Source organism: Diceros bicornis, chromosome 18 (assembly GCF_020826845.1).
Source record: "Diceros bicornis minor isolate mBicDic1 chromosome 18, mDicBic1.mat.cur, whole genome shotgun sequence".
Classification (NCBI taxonomy): Eukaryota; Metazoa; Chordata; class Mammalia; order Perissodactyla; family Rhinocerotidae; genus Diceros; species Diceros bicornis.
In genome coordinates, this window is record NC_080757.1 from 27,149,599 (window position 1) to 27,171,354 (window position 21,756).

General features: G+C 51.1%; 1 protein-coding gene across 6 annotated transcripts in view; it reads left to right on the forward strand.

The window, feature by feature from the left end:
* BCAS3 (BCAS3 microtubule associated cell migration factor) overlaps positions 1-21,756 on the forward strand; it is a 559,119-nt gene that overhangs the window by 534,197 nt on the left and 3,166 nt on the right. For 2 of the 6 annotated variants that reach the window (XM_058560481.1, XM_058560482.1), the window contains 2 exons: positions 1,290-1,457; positions 11,470-11,535. In XM_058560481.1, the coding sequence (XP_058416464.1) occupies positions 1,290-1,457; positions 11,470-11,535 (234 nt within the window). Of the gene's footprint in view, positions 1-1,289; positions 1,458-11,469; positions 11,536-20,617; positions 20,709-21,756 lie in introns of all 6 variants that reach the window. The other 4 variants (XM_058560485.1, XM_058560487.1, XM_058560483.1 and 1 more) reach the window with 2 other exon arrangements.

The following is a 21,756-nucleotide window of genomic DNA, read 5'->3' on the forward strand; positions in this document are numbered from 1 at the left end:
CTGGTCAGGAGAGCTCAGGATTATCTGGCCCTCTTTGCTGATGTATGGAGTCACCGGCTGTCGGAGTGTTTACTAACGGTTATCACCTCAATGCTTTGGCCATTATCAGAGGCAGGGCCGCCTGCCGGGGCCGGGGCTCGCACCCTCTCTATTACCACCTGTCATTGGCAGAGAGTGTGTGCTGATGCTGCCCAGTCCTGACTGCCTAGAGAAGATAGTTTCTGACGGCTGATCAAAGAGGAGCAGCAAGGCCTGATAAAGAGTGTGTGTTGCGCGTACTTTTAACTTTGGGAAACACTGGCATTTGCATTTTTTCCCCATCTTCCTGGTCCTGGCAGGAACCAAGCCCAATAAATGCAGTGGATTCCGTTACCTAATCGCTGGGGAAATGGTATGTGCTTAAAGCAACAGAGCATGACCATAATCTCCTTCCAAGAGAGTGTGGATGAAATAAGCTTTCACAGAAGACTTGCTGTATAACAAAGTAGAATAATTTAAATTTAGGCTTTGAAGTGATCTTGCATGTAAAATCTAATCTTGGCATTCAGCAGAGCACCATGTACTTTTTGGAATTGAGGAGCAGCTTCAGATTAAGGAAAGATCTTTGCTGAAGATGCTATCGTGCAGCTCCATTGCTGGCATCCCCAAAATGGTGCCCTGGTTGTGCACTTGTCCATGGGCAGCTGGCAGACTGTATGCGGTTGGAGCTAAATGAGTTCTAGACTGAGGCTTCTGGAGATCTGAGTTCTTAAACCAAGTCTGCCACAAACTTGCTGTTGGCTCTTGGGCCATAACTTCTCTCAGCTTCAAATGTAAAATGAAGAGGTTTGGTGTAGATTATAGGATGTAGTGATTTAGAAAGCTTTTTTTAAAAAATGTAAGCTATGTAACCCCTTTCTAAAATGAATTTTTAGGTGAAGCCCTATTGTGTCCAACAGAGAAAAGTAGAGATGTTTTGCTTGAACCCGGGAAGGAGGTTCTCTGCCCTTGACTTAGTTCTGGACGCAGTGTCTGAAGCCTTCAGAGGAACCCTGTAGCTCCTCAGAACACAGTTTACAAACCACTAGTCCAAAGACGTGGAGGTCATTTTCCAGAGGTCTACACTCTCTGATCCAGTGGTGTGAGCTGTTTCCTTCTGCCCTGTTTCATGATGTTGTCTCCCTCATCCATCCTGTAGAAGAGCTAGAATGGACCCTGGGCGGGGAGGAGGTTTGTGGTAGGTGGACAGAAAGAGCGGCCTGCTCTCTGAATGCATGGACTCAATGTCAGATGCCCCATGTGTGCTGCAGGTACCTTTGACCGGAGCGTGACCCTGCTGGAGGTGTGTGGGAGCTGGCCGGAGGGCTTTGGGCTGCGACACATGTCCTCCATGGAGCACACGGAGGAGGGCCTGCGGGAGCGGCTCGCGGACGCCATGGCCGAGTCGCCAAGCCGGGATGTTGTGGGATCCGGAACAGGTAAAGGTGGCGTCACACTTGTAGCCTGACGTGGTTGTGACTGGCACCTGCTGGTGTGGAGCTTCTTTGGTGGGACAGGGTGTTTGTTTGTTTTAACCATTTGTTTCTCTAGTTAGCACTCTGATTGCTGTCCATTTTGGAAGCCTCTGGAATTGAGAAACCCTGTGTAAAGGGGAGTTCCCAGTGGAACTGACCCCTTCTACATGGAATAATGCATACAAAAATGCTGTGATGAACACAGTTGTATTGTATAAGTGGCTCCCAGAAGGACACCTTCTCCAGGGAAGGGACAACTTTGGGGTCCCTAAAGTTTTCAGCAGCCTTTTGGCACTGAGTGTAAGGCAAGGCAGCACTCCTTCTGTCATGCTTGAGGCTTTATAAATTGGCAGGTATCAGTGGGGGCTGCCAGCCTGGGAGGGAGCATGCATGAAGCAGGCAGGGCTGGTTTGAGCTCCCCAGACCACTTTCTCTTATGCTGCCTTTTGCCCTTGAACTATTGCCTCTGAGAGGGCCCAGCAAGTGGGGACGGGGGCAGCTTCTCACTTCCATAGAGCAGTCAGAGAAATCGTTAGATGATGGGTGAGCTCTGCCCTGGCAAGCAGTGTACATATGCATGCACACACACACACACACATGCACTTAGGACAGACCGCAATCCTTCCAGCTCCACACAATTACAATACACCCCGCTGCTCCTTTTTTCCAAATCACCTCTTCATTCTAGATGTCGGGGCTGTTAGTGACTGCTCTCACCCGGCTTTTCTGCCTGAGAAAAACTGCCCCAGCAGGCCTCTTCCCAGCTCGCTGAGGTCAACAGGAACTTTGTACAGGGTCAAGCAGATCCTGGCTGCAGGCCTTCCCGCTCTTGCTTGCCTGAGTCCTCTCAAGACTATTATTCTTTACTGGGAACTGCTCCTTCCCTACTCCACGTGCCTGCCTGGACAGAGGATCCCAGTGAGGGGAAACTTACAACCCTGGGCCAAGAATCAGGACAGCAAGATTTAGGGCGTCAAAGCATTTCTGGCAGGGCTTGAAATGCCTGACATTATCACACAGTCTCACTTCCCTGCGGTTCCTCCAGGTCTTTTAGATATTTGGGTTTAGCAGTTAAGCTTTTCCCTCTCTTCTTCCTCATCCTGTTCAGTCCTTCTGTTCCTACACTAAGAAGATAGAGACGTATCATGCTCATCTCTACCTCCACAGCCCTAGCTTCCTGCCTGCCCATAGACCTTGCGTAATAATTAGCAAATGAACCAAATAGATGCAAGAGAGGGAGAGAAGGAGTTTGGCTAGAGATAGATCAGTGTCTTATCGGGCCATAGAAGGCAGCCACCTCTGAGGACCAGCCCCCTCCACACCCACTTCTACCCTGGAAAGAAAGGAGATGCAGACCTTGGAATCTACAGCAAGACATGTCCCACTCCCTTGTGCACACACATGCACAGACACGTGTACACCACCACTCCACCCCCATCATAGAGCCCTCCATCTTGTGGATGGTAGGCCATCATGCCATTGTTCTCCCACCTGGGTCCGGAGATGAGGAGCAGCTCTGCCATTTAGTGGGGCTCTAACCCCATTTTCCTTGGAAGCTGGCTGAAGAGGGGAAAGCTTTTCCCTTTCTGAACCTCACTCGTAACACAGCTTTTCCCCTCCATCTGTGGGGCCCCTGGGCAGCCCCAGCTCGCATAAACCTGGGCCTCATGTCACCAGACTCACTCCCCAGGAGCTGCCCTTTCAGGGGCTGGAGCACCTCAGCGTCACTCGGCAGGCAGATCTGAAGGTGCATTCGGTCAGAGCTGGGGAACTCTGGCCTGGCAAACTTGAGCAAACCTGGCAGTGATTCATCTGCCTGACAGCTGAGGGATTCAGGAGAGTCTTTGTGGCCTTAAGCAGGTTCATGAAATTTAAAAAAGAAAAAAATGAGAGAGGAAATTAAAACTGCATGACCCACAGGTCAGAAAATAGGAGATGCCCTCTTTGAGCAGAAGGATTTCATTTTCCTCCCCAAACTGTCACCAAAAGGGATTCATTTGGTTTTCTTTGACCATATTAAATGTATATTTTATTTTTTAAAAAAACTCTGCCTCAATTTTAAAGGCCAATAAATAGATATTATGGAAGTTAACCGTGTCCTTCTGCCGTTGTTAAGAATCACTTTTCACATTTTACAACTCCAGGTAGAGTATCAGCCTGGTAGTGCAGCCCAGGGCCTTGAAAGGGCAGCCGAGCACACCCAGGCCAGAGTCGGCCGGCTGCCCAGAGACAGCCAGGGAAACACAGGGCGATGTGGATGAGAATTTCCAGCAAGTCACCCTTTGCCCGTAGCAGCCTCTCAGTCCCTCTCTCTCTTCCCACAACCCTGCTTCTCTGGGTGGCTCATAGGACATACAGATAGGGTGACATCAGTGTTTGCCTCTGTCAGGTACTCTGAGGCACCAGAGATGATCAGTCCCTGTAATGCCTTCCAGCAGGCACTTGGTTTAGTAGAGCAACCTCCTGATGGCCCCTTTATCAAGGTCTGAGTGGAGTACACTCTCGTGTCCCCTGACCCTGAAGCCCATTATATGGCATGCCTCACTGTTATACAGGTTTCGCTAGTGATATGCTGGTAAATGTTTAACAACCAGCTCTCCAAAGGGAAGCAGGGAAGCCCTGATTTGTAGCATTTGGACATTTCCATAGAATAAAGTGTCCCATTATGGCCAACTTCAAGCTATCAACATGATGTCAGTCGGCTAGCAGAATTCCTGAAAATGTAACAGTCAGGGGCTGGCTCGGCGGCGCAGTGGTTAAGTGCACGCGCTCCGCTTTGGCGGCCTGGGGTTCACAGGTTTGGATCCCGGGCGCGCACCGAGGCACCGCTTGTCAAGCCATGCTGTGGCAGCGTCCCATATAAAGTAGAGGAAGATGGGCACAGATGTTAGCCCAGGGCCAATCTTCCTCAGCAAAAAAGAGGAGGATTGGCATCGGATGTTAGCTCAGGGCTGATCTTCCTCACAAAAAAAAAAAAGAAAAAGGAAATGTAACAGTCAGCAAACTCCAGCCCCCCACTGGTAAGCTGTACCATGAGACAAATCAAAGTAAAACAAAACCTTTTAAAACCTTACTATTCAAAGAGTGATCTGCAAACCAGCCTCACCATCCAAACCTGGGAGCTGATTAGAAATGCAGAATCTCAGGCCCCACCCAGCCCTGCTGAATCAGCACCTGCATTTGAACAAGATCTCTATGCACTTTTGAGAAGGTCTGTTTTAAAACATGGTTAACCTATGAAGCAGGTGTTAGTTCTGTCCTCCATGAGGTCTGCTGACCAATGAGTCCAATTAGATCACATGTGTGATTTGCAAGTCCAGCTCTAAAATAATTGGCTGAATTGCTTTCTTGCTAATATTATCACGCCCCTTGCCCCTGTTACCCTTCCATTGTCCCCATTCAGCAAAACTCCAAGTCCGGGTCAGTCCAACTCTGCTCTTCACTTAGGTTGCTGAAGAAAAATCACCGATTGTTCGGATCAGTGCCTCTACAACTTTATGGACTCCACTCGCCAGTGAGCCCTGGCGGTCCGTCTGTGTTTCCTAGGGCCCCCTTCTCCTCTTCTCAGTTCGCACTCATCTTCTGCAGCAGAATCCAGGGCCTAGAACAGTGTCTGGCAGGTGATAGGCACACAGTAACTATTTACCGAGTGAATGAATTCTACATTCCGTCTAGATGTTAGCAGTTCTGCTGCACGCCCTGCTTGCTGCTGTGGCTTCTGGCCTGTTTTTATTCTCTTCGAGATTCCACAGATCTCCAGTCCTCTAAGTTTATATTTCATTTTAGGTATTCTCCCCCCATTTTTGCTATGTATTTAGTATGAATTAGTATGCTATTTATTTAGTATGGTACATGTGCTCAGTCCATCATCTTGAAATCAGTCTCCTCCTTTCTTCGTGGAAAGTACTTCAGACTTCCCTATTCTCTTCAAATCTCTTACCCCACCGTCTTATCTCTCACGCTCAGAGAGAAAATGGTGGTCATCATTCCAGAAATCTCTTGACTTCATGCACCCAGACCCTAAACGTCCCTGCAGCAACCTTCCCCTCTCCTCCTGCCGCAGAGGAGGAGCAGTCCCTGCCCGCAGCCTGCCCAACCACAACAACTGTTCTCCCCAAAGTCGCCACTGGACGCTCTCTTTACCTCAACACCAGCCCTGTGAACCGCGCCCTGCCATCTTGAAGATCTCCCCTGTGGCTCCTGATTCACCACACTCTCCTGGTTTTTCTCCTGCCTCTGGCTACTTCTCAATCCCTTTTCTGGGTTTTCCTTCTCTGTCGGCCTTAAGTGTATTTCTCAAGGCCCTGTCTTGGCCCTCTTTCTTCTCCCTCAGTCAGTACAGGGCAATCTCCTCTGCTTCTGTGGCCTCAATTACTATCCACAAACTATTTCCAAATAATTTCCACGTTGGCTTTCTCTCTTGATCTCTAGAACCACTTATCTCATCACCTACTGACTTTTCCACATGTCCAAAAACTGAACTCCTCTCTCCTCAACCCTGTCCTTCTCCTGGGTTCACCTCATGTCACTGTGTACAGAACCCCTCATGACCAGCCGCTGCCCTCTCTCCAGACTCCTCTCTGGCTGCTCTGTGCAAGCTCCAGCCAAGCTGAACTCCCCGGAGGGTCCCTAAGCACACGTGCTCTCTCTGCCTGCCAGGCCTCTGCACATATTTCTCCTTCTGCCTGGAATGCTGTCTCCCACAGCCCCCTCCTCTCTCTCTCACCACCCCCCCCCAAATAACTTGACTAATTCCTGCCTAGCAGACATTCCTTTCAATATTGCCTTTTTGAGAAAAATAGAATTTTTAAAATAAGCAAAACGTTTACTTATTCCAATTGTTTTATGTCTAGGTAAAGATACAACCTGATACAAAAAAAAAAATTTTAATGAACACCTGGATACATATTAAGTACATTTTCTCTTTAGACTTGAACTCTTTCAGTCTTTAGCTAAACCTCGTCTTTCGTTTTTGCTTTCTCCCACATCTAATAGCAAAAACCCAGGCCTAATTCACAGGCACCAATTGGCTGTTTAAAGTATTGTTGACACATCTCTGTTGCAGGCGGCCTGCTTTTGCTGCTGTTGACTCCTAAGAGCTCACTAGGTCAGCTCTCAAGTTCAAGAGGGACTGTCTCTTCCCTGTGACTGTGGCTTCCTGCAGTCCTGGGAACACTGTTTCATTGTCCTTTACAATCACAGCACTAAAGGTAGGAAAGAGGCTTCATCTTTTTCCGTCTACCGTCTCTTTAACAGACTCTGTTCTAGTCTAGAAGCAGTTACTCTTGGGGATCACACTGTGGGCTCAATCTTTGCCTCTTACCTTCTGTCGGAAATAGATTTACTTCCTTACCCAAATATACAAAACTTCCACAAAACAATATTATAGGCAATGCATTCTAGTACTTTCTATTTTATTTCTTTTTTTAAAAATGCGAACATGACCCACTAAATTGATTTCACAATACATCAATGAATTGCGATCTACAGTTTGGAAACCAGCGTTCTAGTTTATTCTGTTAAATCCTCTGAGTTTTCCTGTATGTATATTAATTACTTAATAGAAAAGCCTGTGACATTATTTTCATCAGAGATTTCTGTCAGAAACTACTGTTACTTATTGAAAGGGCTATGACTTTTTTCCTTCTTAACATGAAAAGCACATTTTGAACATCATACACAATTTTTAAATGGTCACAGGAAGGTGTCAATATGTTAATTAACAAATATCTGATGACTGCTGACGTTTTGCAAAAGATGAATGAAAAGCACTATTTTTATGCGTGTGTGCTAATAACATCTTTCATTTCAGGACTGTAGAAATTAAGCTCTCAATAAATGTTAGCTGTTGTTACTGGAATTGCCCAGATGTGTACCCCAAACAAATCACCCAGTATGTCGGACCCTCTATCCTCCCTCTAGGATTAGCTCTTCCAGTGGGCCGTGGAACTCCTGCTTGCCCCACTGCTGAGGACTGGGAACATTTTCTTACTAAGGCTGCATTTCCGATAGGAGCCATATTAGCCCCCTCCCATCTCAAGGTGCCACATGATCAGGTGACAATAATTGCAGGCATGGGTGCAGTAAATTAATTCTCTTATCTTTTAGACATTCCTACTCTCAGACAAACACTATCATTCAAGCAACTTAGCCAGTCACTTAGGTCCTTTCCTCTGCTTTACCTAACCGGGCCATGGAATTTTCCTCCTACCATGCCTTTACAAAATGCTTCTGGTGCCTTCTCTCAACGACCTCCTCAATGGGCCAGCACATTCTCTCCATGGTTGCAGCAGGCAGGTAGGCTCTGCTGGTGTCTCCACACTAGGCTGGGCACTGTAGGGAAGAAAAAATAAGACATGGTTCCTACCCTCAAAGAGATTCAAGCCCTAGAAGAGGCAACAGTGCTGAACTGCGGGTCGGTTCCTCTCTGGCTCCTGTCCCCAGCTACCCACCAGGGCCCACCTAACTGAGCGGCACCAAGCAGAAGTCCAGATTGGTCCCTTGCCCACAGGTCATGAGCTTTCCAGGGTGTGAAGACAAAACTTCAAACTCCCCAGTAACAGATGCCATAATTGCTGAGGGTGGGGAGAAGACAGTCAGCCCCCAAGGGCACGGGAGCAGCCAGACGTAGAGCCCAGTGCCATGAGCAAGCCACAAGCACCCCTGCTTGGGGTGGAAGGGAGCAGCTGCTGCCAGTGAGACTGGGGGGCAGTGGGTGGCTGCAGCAGGGGTAGCGTTGTTGATGTTGCTATTTGAGTCTCAGTCAGTGTCAGATTGCCTGTTCCTAGCTACTTTCCATTGGTAGGAAAGGTCAAATCTGAGAGTCCTTTTAGTTCCCAGCACCTAGCTACTGCCACTGGGAAGAATGTTTGTTTTCTCTTTTCTGCGGCATTGGGAAGTCCTCATCAAGAAATGAGAGAAGCCAGTGACCTTGGGCAGGTTCCTTTCCTATTCTTGGTTCAATTTCTTCTCTAACACCATGGGAGAGGGAAACCAGAAATGTAGTAAACATTTGCCTACTGCACCTATTATGTCCTGGCCACTGTACCGCTGTGCTAAGTACTTTGCATATATCAGCTCATTGACTCCTCTCAACAACAGTAACGGCCACCGCCTCCCAAACAGCTTCTTGGCTTCAGACTCTATTCTAGCCACATCAGTGTCCTCTAATCGTCGTAGCACTACCAGGGAGATATTCCTCTCTTCCATTTACAAAGGAGGAGAAACGAAGGACTTAAAGGAAGATCATAACTAAAAGATGTGGGATTAAAATGAGGTCTCTAGGAAGAGTTTTCAGTTCTTAAGATCCTGTCAGTCTCACCTGGTCAGAAGGGTATTTCAGTTACTCTCTTTATTCAAAATAAGAGAGGATCCCCAGGAGAGCAAGGGGGCTCTCACTTTCAGGGCCTGCTCTGTCATTCTCTTTTCCTACTCACAAAGTGCCAGGCAGGCCCACGCATTACAGCCTGGGCTCCTTGCCGTGATATTTCAAGTCTCTTACAGGCCTTCCCCACTTTCCTTTCCAATGTGATCTCCCACTTCCCCTTCCACAATAGCCCCTCATTCATATTTCACCACCGCCACCACCTTCATGCAAACATACTCACCTGTCAAAACGATCCCATCATCCCCAGCGCATGCCCTGCCCTGCTCACCTGGCTGTACAAGTGCCCTCTGCCCTTCCTCTCTGCCCGGTTACCTTTTTAGACCAAGCTCAAACCTCACCTCCTCTGTGAAGCTTTCTCTCACCACGTAGCCAAATATCCTTTCTCTCTCCTCTGAACTTCTGCACCACCTACTCACTGGACACGGGGCCCTGGACAAGTAGTATATGTTGCCTTTTCCATTAACTAGCAATGGCCAGTTCCCTTCTAGATGCCACTGGGGGAAGGCTCAGCTCTGGTGGTCCCTTCAGCCCCTCCCTCAGCCATATTGCCCATACTGCGTGTCTTAACCCAATTCCAGTTCCTTGGACCGAGTCTAATTCATCTTTGTTACCTCTGACCACCAGCCTTCTCCCTGCCCAGCATCCAGCACTGGGACGAGAGCCAAGCTGAGCCCCAGTTAATGTTTGTTGAATGACTGGATGGGTTTTTGTGGCTCCTGAGAGGTAAATGAAAGCCAGCCAGAGCAAAGGGAAAAATTATTGTGTTTAAAAGACACACTTGTTAGTTTCTGGCCAGTTCTCAAATCTGATTCTAGGTAGATAGTTTCTCTCTCTGTCTCTGTGGCTCTCTCCCCCACTCTTCCTCTCCCTGCCTTCCCCTTTCTCCTCCCCACTCTTTCCCTCTCCCTTCCCCTCCCTTAGGGAGGAGCCTTCTCTGTTAAGGCTGCTGGAAGCCCCAGGCGCAGGCAGAACTGTAATGGAAGTTTAGGGCTGAGAAGTTCCTCTGCACATTTCTCAGTTGCCCAAAGTCTACTTTGAATTCTTCAACCAAAGCACACTGATTCGTATCAACAAGGAGGAGGTGCCAGTGTGACCTCATTGGTGAACCTTCAATGTGCCCTTTCCAGGTGTTGCCCCAACATGGAAGCAGGAATTCCTGTGGAAATCGTACTGGCTTGGACAAGAGGGTGGGGAAGGGCAGTTGGACCCCCAGACAAAGGCCCCCCTCTGGAGATATTAATGTAGGTAAATGGTTAACAAAAGGGAGGATTTCTCTCTGTTCTTCCTCCTCTGCACGAAAATTCACCTTTAACCATTGACCTTTCTGTGAGGTGTGAGATCTGAACAAAGTTAAATACAGTCATGGATGGTTAAATACCTATCTTTCCCTTTTGCCTCTGCCCCTCTGCCTCCTCGGAAGATGGTCTGCGTAAGTGGACCACCCCCTAGGTTTGATGGCTGGTAACAGAGGAAATACACACAGAAAATGCAAGTTGTAAATGACCCTCTGACCCTTTGGGAATCCTGAGCTTCACTGTACCAAGAAGGCCAAACCATGCCAATCTGATTGAATTTAACAGAAGGGGGCATTTCCGAGTACCCATACCAGAATCAGCTGTCTAACCTCTAACATTTGGTGATTTCTTCCTGCCCACTTCTCTTTGAACCACCGCCCTGCCCTCAGGGACCTGCAGGCCCACTGCATAAGACGTTTTAAAATTTGCTGGCAGAATCCCCCAGCACCAGGCTTCACAGACCTCCCCCGATTTTCCCCCGACACGTTTTATTTAGTGTAGCTCCATAGCTTGCAATTCCACCCCTCTGTGTACTTAATTGAGTTTGGGGAGAATCAACATGCAGTTGCTTCATTTGTTTAGGATTACTTTTTCCATTCTGTGCGCCCCACCCCCCCCACCCGTGCTCGTTTTACCAGCATGTTCCCATCACCTCCAGGCTCCAGTTGGCCAGGACCAGGGCGCCATCTCCACTTTGATGTGCGTGACTGGTGCTGGCCTTCGGGGTGGGTTGGGGGAGTGTGGGCTAAGTCTGCCAGGGTTCCGCCTCCATCTGGGCATGGGCTGGGTCCTTGGAAGGCTTGGAGATTCTTTAGTTTCATACTTTATTCATCTCCAAGCCACTGAGAGCTGAATATGAGCATCCACTTCATGCATTTGAGCATGTCTCCATGATCCTTCTCTAAGCAGCCCGGCCACACTGCCAGGCAGCTTTGAACTTCAGACCATGGAGCCCGAGAGGAGGAAGAAAACCCTTGAGGGGCTACCCAAGATGCTACCTTTACCTTCACATCCTTCTCTGCTCTCAGCCCCACACAGCAGGCAGGAATATAGGCACTTAGCAGGCAGGACTGGGGAGGAGGAAAAGATGGAAGGATGATACCAAGTTAGGCTAGTGAGAAATATGTAAAACTCTAGATGTGCTGTGCCTCGGAGCAGACCATGAACACCCCCTGCAAAGCTCTCAGGGGTCAAACCGATTTTGATATCTACTTCCTTTGATCTCAGCTCTTGCCGCTTTCATAAAGGTCCATCTTGTGATCCTCTTTAAAGAAATATTTTATTTTCAATACAGACACAGCCCTTGACGTGGCAGTAAAAACCATCACCCCTGAGAGACACACGGCTGTGAAGTGTGTTGGTATGTAACTTCCTGTCTTTGCCTTCACGCAGGAGTTTGTCCCACTGCACTTCTTGTCCCGCAAGAGGTTGCTCCCCTTCCCCCTGGTGCTCAGGCTTCAGGAGGCATGGGAGTGAGGGCAAGAGGTCAGCTCAGACAGGAGGTACCTTCTGGCAACGGACTGGTTTGGGATGGGGAGTAGTTGCCGTTTTTCACCCAACAAGAGTTTCTTTGAGAACCTCACTCCCTGCCCCCCACTTTTAAGATGGAAGTCAAATTTTCGGATTCTGCTGTGCAGAGCAGAGAGGTCACTAGGCTCTAATGCATTTACCATTGACTGCCCCTCTTGTAGTGCGTCTATTAGTGAGTAATTTGATTTGTACCTATTCATTTGCAGTCCCTGCAGGAGCCTGGAGCTGGCCCCTAGTATAATTGGTGCTGTCTCTATTTTTACATCATTAGATTAGCCCCGACTCCTGGCCACTTGTTGTCTGCGCTTGTCTGTCCATTTATACAACCTAATGTAACACAAAATTCATTACTGATCACATTACTTTCAACTCTGAAGCCAGCCTTGTGATAAACATTTGGTTAACCCCTTCCTACCCTCAGGAGGGCTGACAGAACAAATGCACTTCCACTCGACAGGCAAATCAATATCTTAATACACCAAAGTGGAATTGCATTTCTAGATTTGTTATTCCTCCTGGAGGAGCAAATGGAAAGGCTCGTCTGAGCTGGCTGAATTGAATAATGAATAGAGCTCCGGCACCAGCAGCCAGTCTGTGAACAGAGCACAAAGGCGCACCCGGCATCCGCCCAGCTTTTTCATCTGGACAGGCGGCACCACAGCAATTAATTGAGACTTGTGCTTCTTTCCCAGCCACAGACTGTGGGTTCCAGAGAACGGACCCGACCCTAACGAGGGCAACAAAGACCTTGGCCCCACTGCCATTCTCTTTGCTAGGCTTGGCTTAGGACAACTGGACCAAGAACTGGGTTAGTTGGGGGCCTGCCGAGTGGTGCAAGTGGTTAGGTGCACATGCTCCGCTTCAGCAGCCTGGGGTTCGCGGGTTCAGATCCCGGGCGCGCACTGATGCACTGCTTATCAAGCCATGCTGTGGTGGCTTCCCATATAAAGTAGAGGAAGATGGGCACGGATGTTAGCCCAGGGCCAGTCTTCCTCAGCAAAAAAAAAAGAGGAGGATTGGCATCGGATGTTAGCTTAGGGCTGATCTTCCTCACAAAAAAAAAAAAAAAGAAGAACTGGGTTAGTTTCCTTAAAACCTTCTTCACTGATATGAAGGCATCAGACACATGGCTTTGGCACTAATGCTACCAAGAAATTAAATTAAACCCATTAGTAAAGTTTACCATTTGGAAACAAATACACAAAATTATTCCTATTTGGAGCCAGGTCAGCGATGCTGGGGTTGGTTGGTTCACACTAACTTTTGTGTGTGTGCGCGCCTGTCCCCGGGGTGAGCATTCTTTGGCATGGGAACGCCATGTGCACCTGAGAGTGGTCCTAATTCTCTGATAGGGATGTTGGTGAGCAGCATGGGGGACTCGAGCACAGGAGCTGGCCAAGAGTCTGAAAGAGATCTCCACACAGCTCTATTTAATCTAGAAGATTCTCCCCTACCCCACCCTGGTTATCCTCTCCCGAGCCCCCATCTGTCTCTGGGTAGCATCCACACCCACTGTAAGTCATTAACTTGCAGGACAATTTGTTTCAAAAGGAAAAATACCCTGACTTATTAAGAAACTCGTAAAGCCTGTAGCACAAAGATTACAAAAATAGGCGTAGAGGAAGTAGAATGGAACCTATTACCGTGAAAGTCATAAATCCCTAAGTAAAAAGAAGCCGTAAACTGAAGATACTCAGTTGGGAAGGGCAGCAGCTCATCTAGGGGACATTCTGCCTGAATTTGGGGAAGTCCTGAATGGGAGGCTGGGGAAAGGCACTGAAGCCTTGAGTTTGTGGGCCTTCTTTCTGTTGAGCAGGCCCCCCTCCTTCTCCGAAGACTGTGCCTTGGACCCTGCTGCCCGTTAACCTGTTCAGAGCCTTGACAGGCCAGAAAGCCTGTGAGCAAAGCTTGTGAGACATGGGGGTCCTGGGGGTCCTGGGGATTCCTTAAGAGGGCTCCTACGCTGCTCTTGCCATTCTCCGTCCCGCCAGCATTTCTCCTGCCTCCCCTCCTTCGTGCGTGGGGGAGCGCAGGGGGGCAGGGGGTCTCCTTGCAGCAGTCCCTAGGCTGCAGGGTGAGAGGTGAGGGGCAGGAGGGATGGCCTCACACTGCCCTGACTGTGGGAAGCTCCATTTCCCACAGAGGAGCTGTAGACCAGACCAGAGACTCCGGAATCTTAACTCTCAAGTGCTTCCTATTATGAGGAACTACAAAGAAAGGATCCCTTGGCAGAGTATCACAAGACACCTCACATCTAGGCAGTGGAAGGAGGACACTGGTGTGTCACTGAGGCCAGCCTGGGTGTGGCAGCTGTGTGCTGGGGGCCGCTCACCTCCCCATCCCCACCCAACCCACAGTGCACTGACTTGCTCAGTCTCCAGCCTGCTGCTTTGGCCTCAGCTGTTAATCCTCTCAGGTGGGTAAGTGGGACAGTGGGGGAGGGCGGCTCCTTGTACCCCACACTGGCCCCAGCCCCATTAGCTCTAGAAAACAGATCAGAGCCTGGACCTTGGCCTCTGCAGAATAGGACAGACTGGTGGCAGGGAGGAGAGTGGGTCAGCCAGTGGAATGAGAGACTGTGATTTCTTAACCTTGATGGAAAAGGGAGAAAGCCACATCTTACCAAACTCTTCCGCTGCATCGGAGAGAATTTAATTACGTTTGGACATTTGAATGAGAACCAGATGTGGCTCTAGCCCGTCAGGCCAGCAGCATTCAAGGAGCAGCGTCTCTCCTGTGGTCTGCAGGCCCCTGTGCTGTCTCGTAGCCCTGGAAGGCAGCTCAGGAAGACCCCGCCTGGGCGCTCAGTGGGATCTTCTGAGCTTCGAGGCTGGACTTTAGGAGACAGGCAGGTCCAGGCCAGCTGCCAGACACCTGGTTCCATGGGAGAGTTTCCAAGCCCTGTCTCCTCCTCATAGCCATGCTGAGTGGGCATGTTTGCAGGGCCCTCATGAGCACCCACATCCGCCCCACATGCAGACGCACACCAAGAAGTCACGTCACAGCACCTGGCTGGCCATTCTCTACCACCAAAGACGTGCCGCTGGGCTGCCCAGCCCTGAGTGTACCTTAGATGGCATCTGCCGAGGCTCTGCCCCCGGTGTCGTGCCAAGGACCTGCAGCTAGGAGGGCATTTCAGGCCCTCCTGGGTGAGGAGCACTTCTCCAGGGGCCTCAGCCTGCTGAAACACCAGAAATGGCAACGCTGGTTTTCTAACCAGGACGCCACTGCAATAATAGTGGTCTCTCACGTGTTCAGTGTGTGTTCTGCTTCTTAAAGCCCCATCACGTCCTTTCTCTTTAGAACCTCGCACGCCCAGGGAGGTTGCCCGAGCAGCCCCTCCCCTCCTGCCTGACAGATGATGAAGCAGATGAGAAGTGAAGTGACTTGCCCAGGTCATTCAGCACGTCTCTGGCAGAACTGGGGCTAGAGGAAGCTCTCAGCCTCCTACTACAGGACCCCTCCTTCCTGCCATCCAAGGGAGTTTCAGCTCAGGGCTGCTCCTACATCTGGCTGATCTTAAGCATGGCTTCAGCCAGATTTATCAAATACCTCAAAACCAGGGAAACATGAGCCAGGTCAGCTCAGCTTCTGCTGTCCCCGTGTATAATATGTTGTGACAGGACATGCTCTGCCTTGGTCAGGATTTAAAGTTATACTAATATAGTGGCACTGAGAGGGTCACTGCACGTGGGGGACTGGTCGAGGTGGCCTGGGTGGGGGATCCTGTGATCTTCTCCTTTGAAGCCAAGACTTGGGAGGGCTTGGGTAACATGGGCTTCCTGGGAGTGGGGTGTAGCAGCATTTTTGGTTCGAGTCTTTCTCTGCCTGGGACTGGTGCTGCATCATAGCTGTTATATGAGGGAACTGGGGAAAGGCTCCAGCCCCCACCAGGCCAGCATACCTTCTGGCTAAGACCCCATCTACCATCGTTGCTCATCCGCTGTTCAAAGGCTGTGAAGGAATCTGAGGCTGGGCTGTGAGCTGCTCTACCTAGAACTCAAATGCTCTGCTCCCAGCCCAACACACACACACATACACACACATACCTGGCTCCAGCAGAAAGGGGGTGGAGGATGCGGTAAGAAAGAGGCCTTTTGAACATGGGTCCTCCCTCCTGAGTCCTCCTCATTCCTCAGGCCTCCCTCTGCCTTTTGTTTCTACTTCTATTCTCCCTTCCCCAACATTCCAGCATGCTCATCTGCTGTCATTACACCTCTGTCTGAAGGAGGATCTGAGGTCTTCCCTAGGCTCAGGTCTCCCCACAAACGCTGAGGTTATTAGGCACATGCATGGCCCCAGTGGCCAAGGGAGGCAGTTCATGGTACCCTGAGCCAGGAGCACCAGGTATTTACCCTCACTGTGTGGGACTGGGGGCTGGGGGGCAGGGCAGGCCATGTGGCCTTGGCCTCATCCTGTGACATTCTGAGTCTCAGTACCTGCGGGGGTCAGGAACAAGAGCTGGGCCAGGAGGATAGAAGCGCCTTTGTGGGAGCCCTGGGGGTTGAAAGAGACTCCAGCCAGGAAGAAAGGCACGTGCCTACCCAGGGGCTGCAGGCCTCAGGCCAATGGCTCAAGCTCTCAGGAACGTCAGGCTGTGTGTGCACGCTAAGATCACCAGAAGTTATGTGGCGTCAGTGAGCCAGGGCTCTGTGCTCAGACATAGGTGTTAAGCCCGGAGATAAGCAGGCCAGAGTGAGCCCTGCTTCTCATCTGTTCCTGGATTCCATCAGCCCAAACCAGGATTCCTATTATCTGAACACAGAGGAGCCTTTTCATCCTCAGCCCCTCAGCTTCGAGAAGCTGCCCTCCCTTCTGCAAGCATGCCTGGGAAGGGAACAAAAATCCCTGCTAGAAGGAAAAGGTGGTCCCTTCTGAGTCTCCCCCAGCCCCCATCCTCCCAAGACCTCCGTGCTAGACAAAGAGTATCGTGGTCTGTTGGTATCTCTGCAACCTAGCTCTGCAGCCTGAGGGAGGGGCCTGAGGGTGAGAGGAACGGACCCGCAGAGTGGAGCTGGGAGAGGTGCCCGAGGAGAGAAGGTGTAGGGGAGCAGGGCATCCTCGAAGGTGGGCGTGTCTGAGTGTGAAGACAAGCAGGGCCTCCCTACAGGCTGCCTCCTTTAACTGCTGCCCTTTTAACCTCCTAGAAAGTGCTCTGGGGCTGAGGCTGGCTCCAACCCAGAGTGTGGTCTCTGACAGGGCTCTCAGGGTTTCTAGAATCATTCTCAGCCAACTCCATCTCTGTCTCCCTGAAGCGATCTCTGCTTCCCTCAGCCACACTCTGCAGGAGAGAGCAGTAGTTTCCAGGCGCAGGACTGGTGTAAGACAAGCAGCCCATAGCTGTGTCCACCAGGGCCACCTCCTAGTTGGCATCTGGGCCATCTCTGCGGGTTCCAGCAGCAGGAAGCTGCCAATCCAGCTGAGCCCAGGATGCATTCAAGTCCCCCACTTCGTTAGCCCTTTTCTCTCCAAGCCCCAGTTTGCATGGTTGGTCCCAGGCCCTGCTGGCAGGCCCCTTGCTGACAAAGTTGATTGCTTGAGGCAGACCCCATTTGGATCCATTTGCTAAACTTGCAGCAGTCCTGTGGTCCCCTGGTCTCCTCTCCACATATCCTATCCAGGGAAGATGCTGAAAATCCCTAACCTAGTCAAAAGACACCCCCCTCCACCGACCTCACTCTCCAGCCAAGAACCATCACAGCAGAAGGTGATTGGAACTGTTTCTGTTTGCAGATCTCCTCTGAGCTGGGCACTGGGCAAGATAGGGCAGTTTGGCTGGCTGCTCTGTGCTCTGGGGCCTCCTATTCCCCTGGGCTACCACTAAGCCCGTCCCAGGCCAGGGGCTTCACCACAGGCCCTGCTGATGGGGGAGAACTGGGAGGTGGACGCAGGAGGGAAAAATCGATGCATGTCAACAGAGTTGGAAATTTATTTTCCAGCTTGGAATAGGGTATTTACAAAGAGGCAAGGAGGGAAATGAAAAGCTGTAAACACATATCTGCCATCTTCCTCCGTGGGCCATTTCTTGATTAAAAAGAAAGAATCCTTCCCAAGCTCCAGCAAGGGGCGAGCTGGTAGGAGCCTGGATGGCAGAGACACCTGCTGGGGAGGGAAGATGGAGAGGGACCCTGAGGTCCCACGGATAATCACAATCACTAATACAATTGCAACAATAATAGTAACTCACATTTGCTGACTGGAAGCTTTAAGCACTCTGTGATGCACTCTACATGCATTATTTAATTTAATTCTTACAACCACGCTATGAAACAGACATTGTTATCCTCATGGCAGGAAACTGAGGCACAGAGCTATTGAGTAACTTGCCCAAAGTCTCCCAGGTTGCAGAGTGCCTGTGCTCTTAACCGCTTTCCTAAACTACCCTAAACTGGGCAGACCCCGCGCCTCCCCCATCTCAGGTCCTGGAGGCTGTGGGGTAGGGTTGTGGGGAGCATTCTCCCTTTCTTACTGCCAGAAAAGGGCAGGCTGTGGGTGCAGGGTAAGAGTGGCCCTGAGGTCTAATCCTACTCCCACCAGGCTGCTTGGGTGGTTAGTTTGGAACTGGGGTGTGTGGCTGCAGCCAGGGCCCAATAAAAGTGCTCTGCTAATCCCTTTAATGAGCAGCATCATGAGGCTCTAAGTGTACAGAGCAGGGCTGGCTGGAGCCTCTGAGCACTGGAGGGGCCGGGCGTAGATGCTGCTCCTTTTGTGGTGGGGGAAGAGCCGGGGCTGCCTGGAGGCTGAACCAGGGGTCCCAGGCATCCTCTTCCCAAACACACACACACACACACACCCCACTGCCCTCCTAGGTCCCAGAAACAGGTCCCAGAAACAGGCCTCCTTCTGAGTCCTGAGACTTGGGTTCTCTACAACACTACCCTCCTCACTACCCTCCTCCACCCCCCAGAAGCCAAAGGGGCTTCCCTCAGGGTCTCTGATTGGCCATCTGCCCCCACTGCCATCCAGCCTAGAAGAGGCCTGGAGAAGGTCAAGCCCAAAGCAGGACTTCACTCCTGACCCTCCGCTGGGGTCCCCACCCACCTGGGCTTCCCCAGCTCTCTCTGAGGCTCCTTAGCCCCTCAGCATTTCAACCCCTCCCCAGGGAATGGGGGAACCGAGACCATGGTGCTTAGTAAAGTGACCAGTGTGTGAAAAGAGGCCTCGGTCCAGTCTGTCCCCAGAAGTCCCTGCCTTGCCAGGCATGGGGTGACCTTGAGGGAGGGAAGAGTTTGTACCCAGGGGAGAGGACAGCCTCAGGGAGAACCTTGAGAGTGAAGCAGTCTTGGGGACCAGCACTCCAGAGGGAAAGACCATAGACAGAGGCATCCTCATGCCCTGTCCCCAGATGCCATCTCTGGCGCTGTGTGAGATAGTCACGGGTCTGCCTCCATCCTCCGCCTCTCCCCAGGCGGAGCCCTGAACTGCTCATCAGCACCCACCCACAGCTCCCAGGAGCCAGTCTCTGCTGCTCCGCCTTTGCAAAGGGGCCGCAGTATCCTACTGTGGGATGAGGGAGCAGGGGTCACGGTGGAGTCATGGTGGAGTGAACTACTGCAAAGAGGCTCCCTCATTCTGCATGGCCCCCAGCTCAGGAGTGGGGCGACGTCTGTGGGCAGCCGTGCTCCTGCCTCCTCCTTGGCAGCTGGGTCTCCCTTGGCATACACGCCCAGGTAACCAGTTGCTTCTCCCTAACAAGGTCAGCCACCTCGCTGCCCCCTCTGACACCTTTGAATTTTGCCAGACTCCATATAGAGTGGGGGCAACAGGAGGGTCGAGCTTTCTCTTTCCTTTGCTTATTTCATGAGAGCCGAGGCTCCTCCCTTTCAGTTACGGCTCATTCCAAGTCCCTGTGGCTTGCCCATCCCGGCACATGGCATAGAGGGGCATCTGTGGGTAGCAGGCCCATTTTCCAACAAGAACCAGCAGGGAATGGGTGGACATAGCCAGTGTCCAGGGTTTTGGGAGCCAGTCTTAGTGATGCTGGAGTTGTCAACATCTCCATCCTGGTGCCTGCACCAGCATCAGTTCTCTCTCAAGGGCACTGCCTACCCAGGGCCAGTGACTTCCTACTCTTCCTTGGTTTTGCTATTTGCAAGATGGGGAGACCAGCACCCATCTCCCAGGTGCACAAAGTCGCTGGAGAATGTGAGGTCACAATGAGATTATCGTTTGTCTGAGTCCAGCCACTGACTGGGAGCTCCTCCCCATCCCCCACCTTGCTCTGTAACCTGGAGAACAGCCTCCGTTAGAGCTAGCTTTTCCCCACCAGCCAGAATCTACATACTTCTCCTAAGTGGAGGGCTGCTGCGGATGCTTTCTTAGTTCCCCACCACAGAGCCCCCAGCTCTCTCTCCTATGGCCCTGGCAGGTTGCTGGTGGACTTCCCCACAAGTACCCCTCAGCTGCAGGAGAGCTGTCCAGACCTGGGGGTGTTGGGAGTCGGGGAAGAGGATGGCAGCCAGAAGCTGGGCCACTGAGTCAAAACGTCAGGAGGCATCCCTGAAAACTCTGCAGCCTGTCTCTGTCTCCTCGCCCTCTCCCAGCAACCCGCCTGCATGGGGCACCATCCGGCACTGCATGGGCCAGAGGCCCCTTCTCTCTCCTTCCCACAGCTGCTCCTCATGCTCCGTGTGTGGCCCCTCTGCCCCCACCCCCACACTGAAAAGGGTCTCGGCTCTTGTCACAACAGTTCCATCTCTGGAACCCCCAAGACTGGTTGGTCCCCAACCCCCTACACACGTATGTCACTGTCCTCCTTGGCTGGAGAATTCTGCTGCAAGCTTGCCCTCCTCCCAGTGTGACACCTCCACACCTCCTATGTCCTCTCCACCTGCTTACAGAGATCAGTGTACTTCTCAATCGTTGTCCGTATCTTTTCCAAAAAGATTCCTCAATGCTTTTCTTTTCAAAAGGGAAAAAAAAAGGAAAAAAAAAACAATGCCAACAGCCCAGCGTCCGTGAGCAACCCAACAGTAACAAAGCATGTGTTCGGGATGGAGGAAGGTAAGGCCACCCATTTCCATTTGCCGCTTGCTCCTAGGGCTGGGCGGCTGGGGTGACTTGAAGGGGGAACATGTGTGCGCCCCTCCTCCACTTCCACGTCCCCACACGCTCATGGTTCTGTCTCAGTGAGGAGAAGAGAGAAGGGGTTTGACAGAAGGCATGTAGAAAAGTGCCCAGGACCAGCCAGGCTCCTGGTTCTTTTACTAGTAATCCATGCTGAGGAAGAAGCCCTGCCTCCCCTTAACACATCATTCATTCATTTATTCATTGATTCATTCGTTCAAGAAATATTTTTTGAGCACGAGCTATTTTCCAGGCCCTGTGGTTGGCACTAGGGATACAGAGATATCTGGCCCCTGAGGGGCTCTCCACCTGGATGGGGACACACATGTGAGCAGACAGTGCACAGTGTTAGAGGGCCTGGGGCAGGAGTCAATACAGAGCATGGCAGAGCCTGGCTAGGGCAACAGGACAGGCCTATGGAGGAGTGGGCACTTGTGCTAAGCTTTGGAAGATGAGTAGGTGTTCTGGGAGCTGAGAGAGCCTGGGAAGGGCTTTTCAATCAGACCGAGTTGCATGAGCACAGGCCCAGAGGCCTAAAGCAGCCTGGAGAGATCCAAAAACTGCATAAGTTTATCACTTTGTTTCCTCAAGTCCAATAACAGGTGACACTAGTGAGGTAGGGTCTGGGGGCCAGGTCATGGAAGGCCATTTTGTAGTGCTGAGGAGTTGAGACCTTATCCCAAGAACTGTTAGGAGTCAATGAAGGTTTTTAAGCAGAGGAAAAGCAAGATGAGGTTTGTGCTATAGACAGACCACTCTGGCTTTGATAGTGGGGTGGGTCAGAGAGGGGGGTCTGGAGGTCAGGAGACCAGTAGCGACCTCTTAAAATTATCCAGGTGGGAAGCTCAGGCCTAACCAGACAGTGGCAGTGGAAAGGGAGAGGAAGAGGCTCGGGGAGGTGTACGGGAGTTAACCTTAGCAAATCCTGGTCACCCTGGGCTGTGGGGGCAAGGGAGAAGCCTGTCCACTCCCATCTTACCCTGGG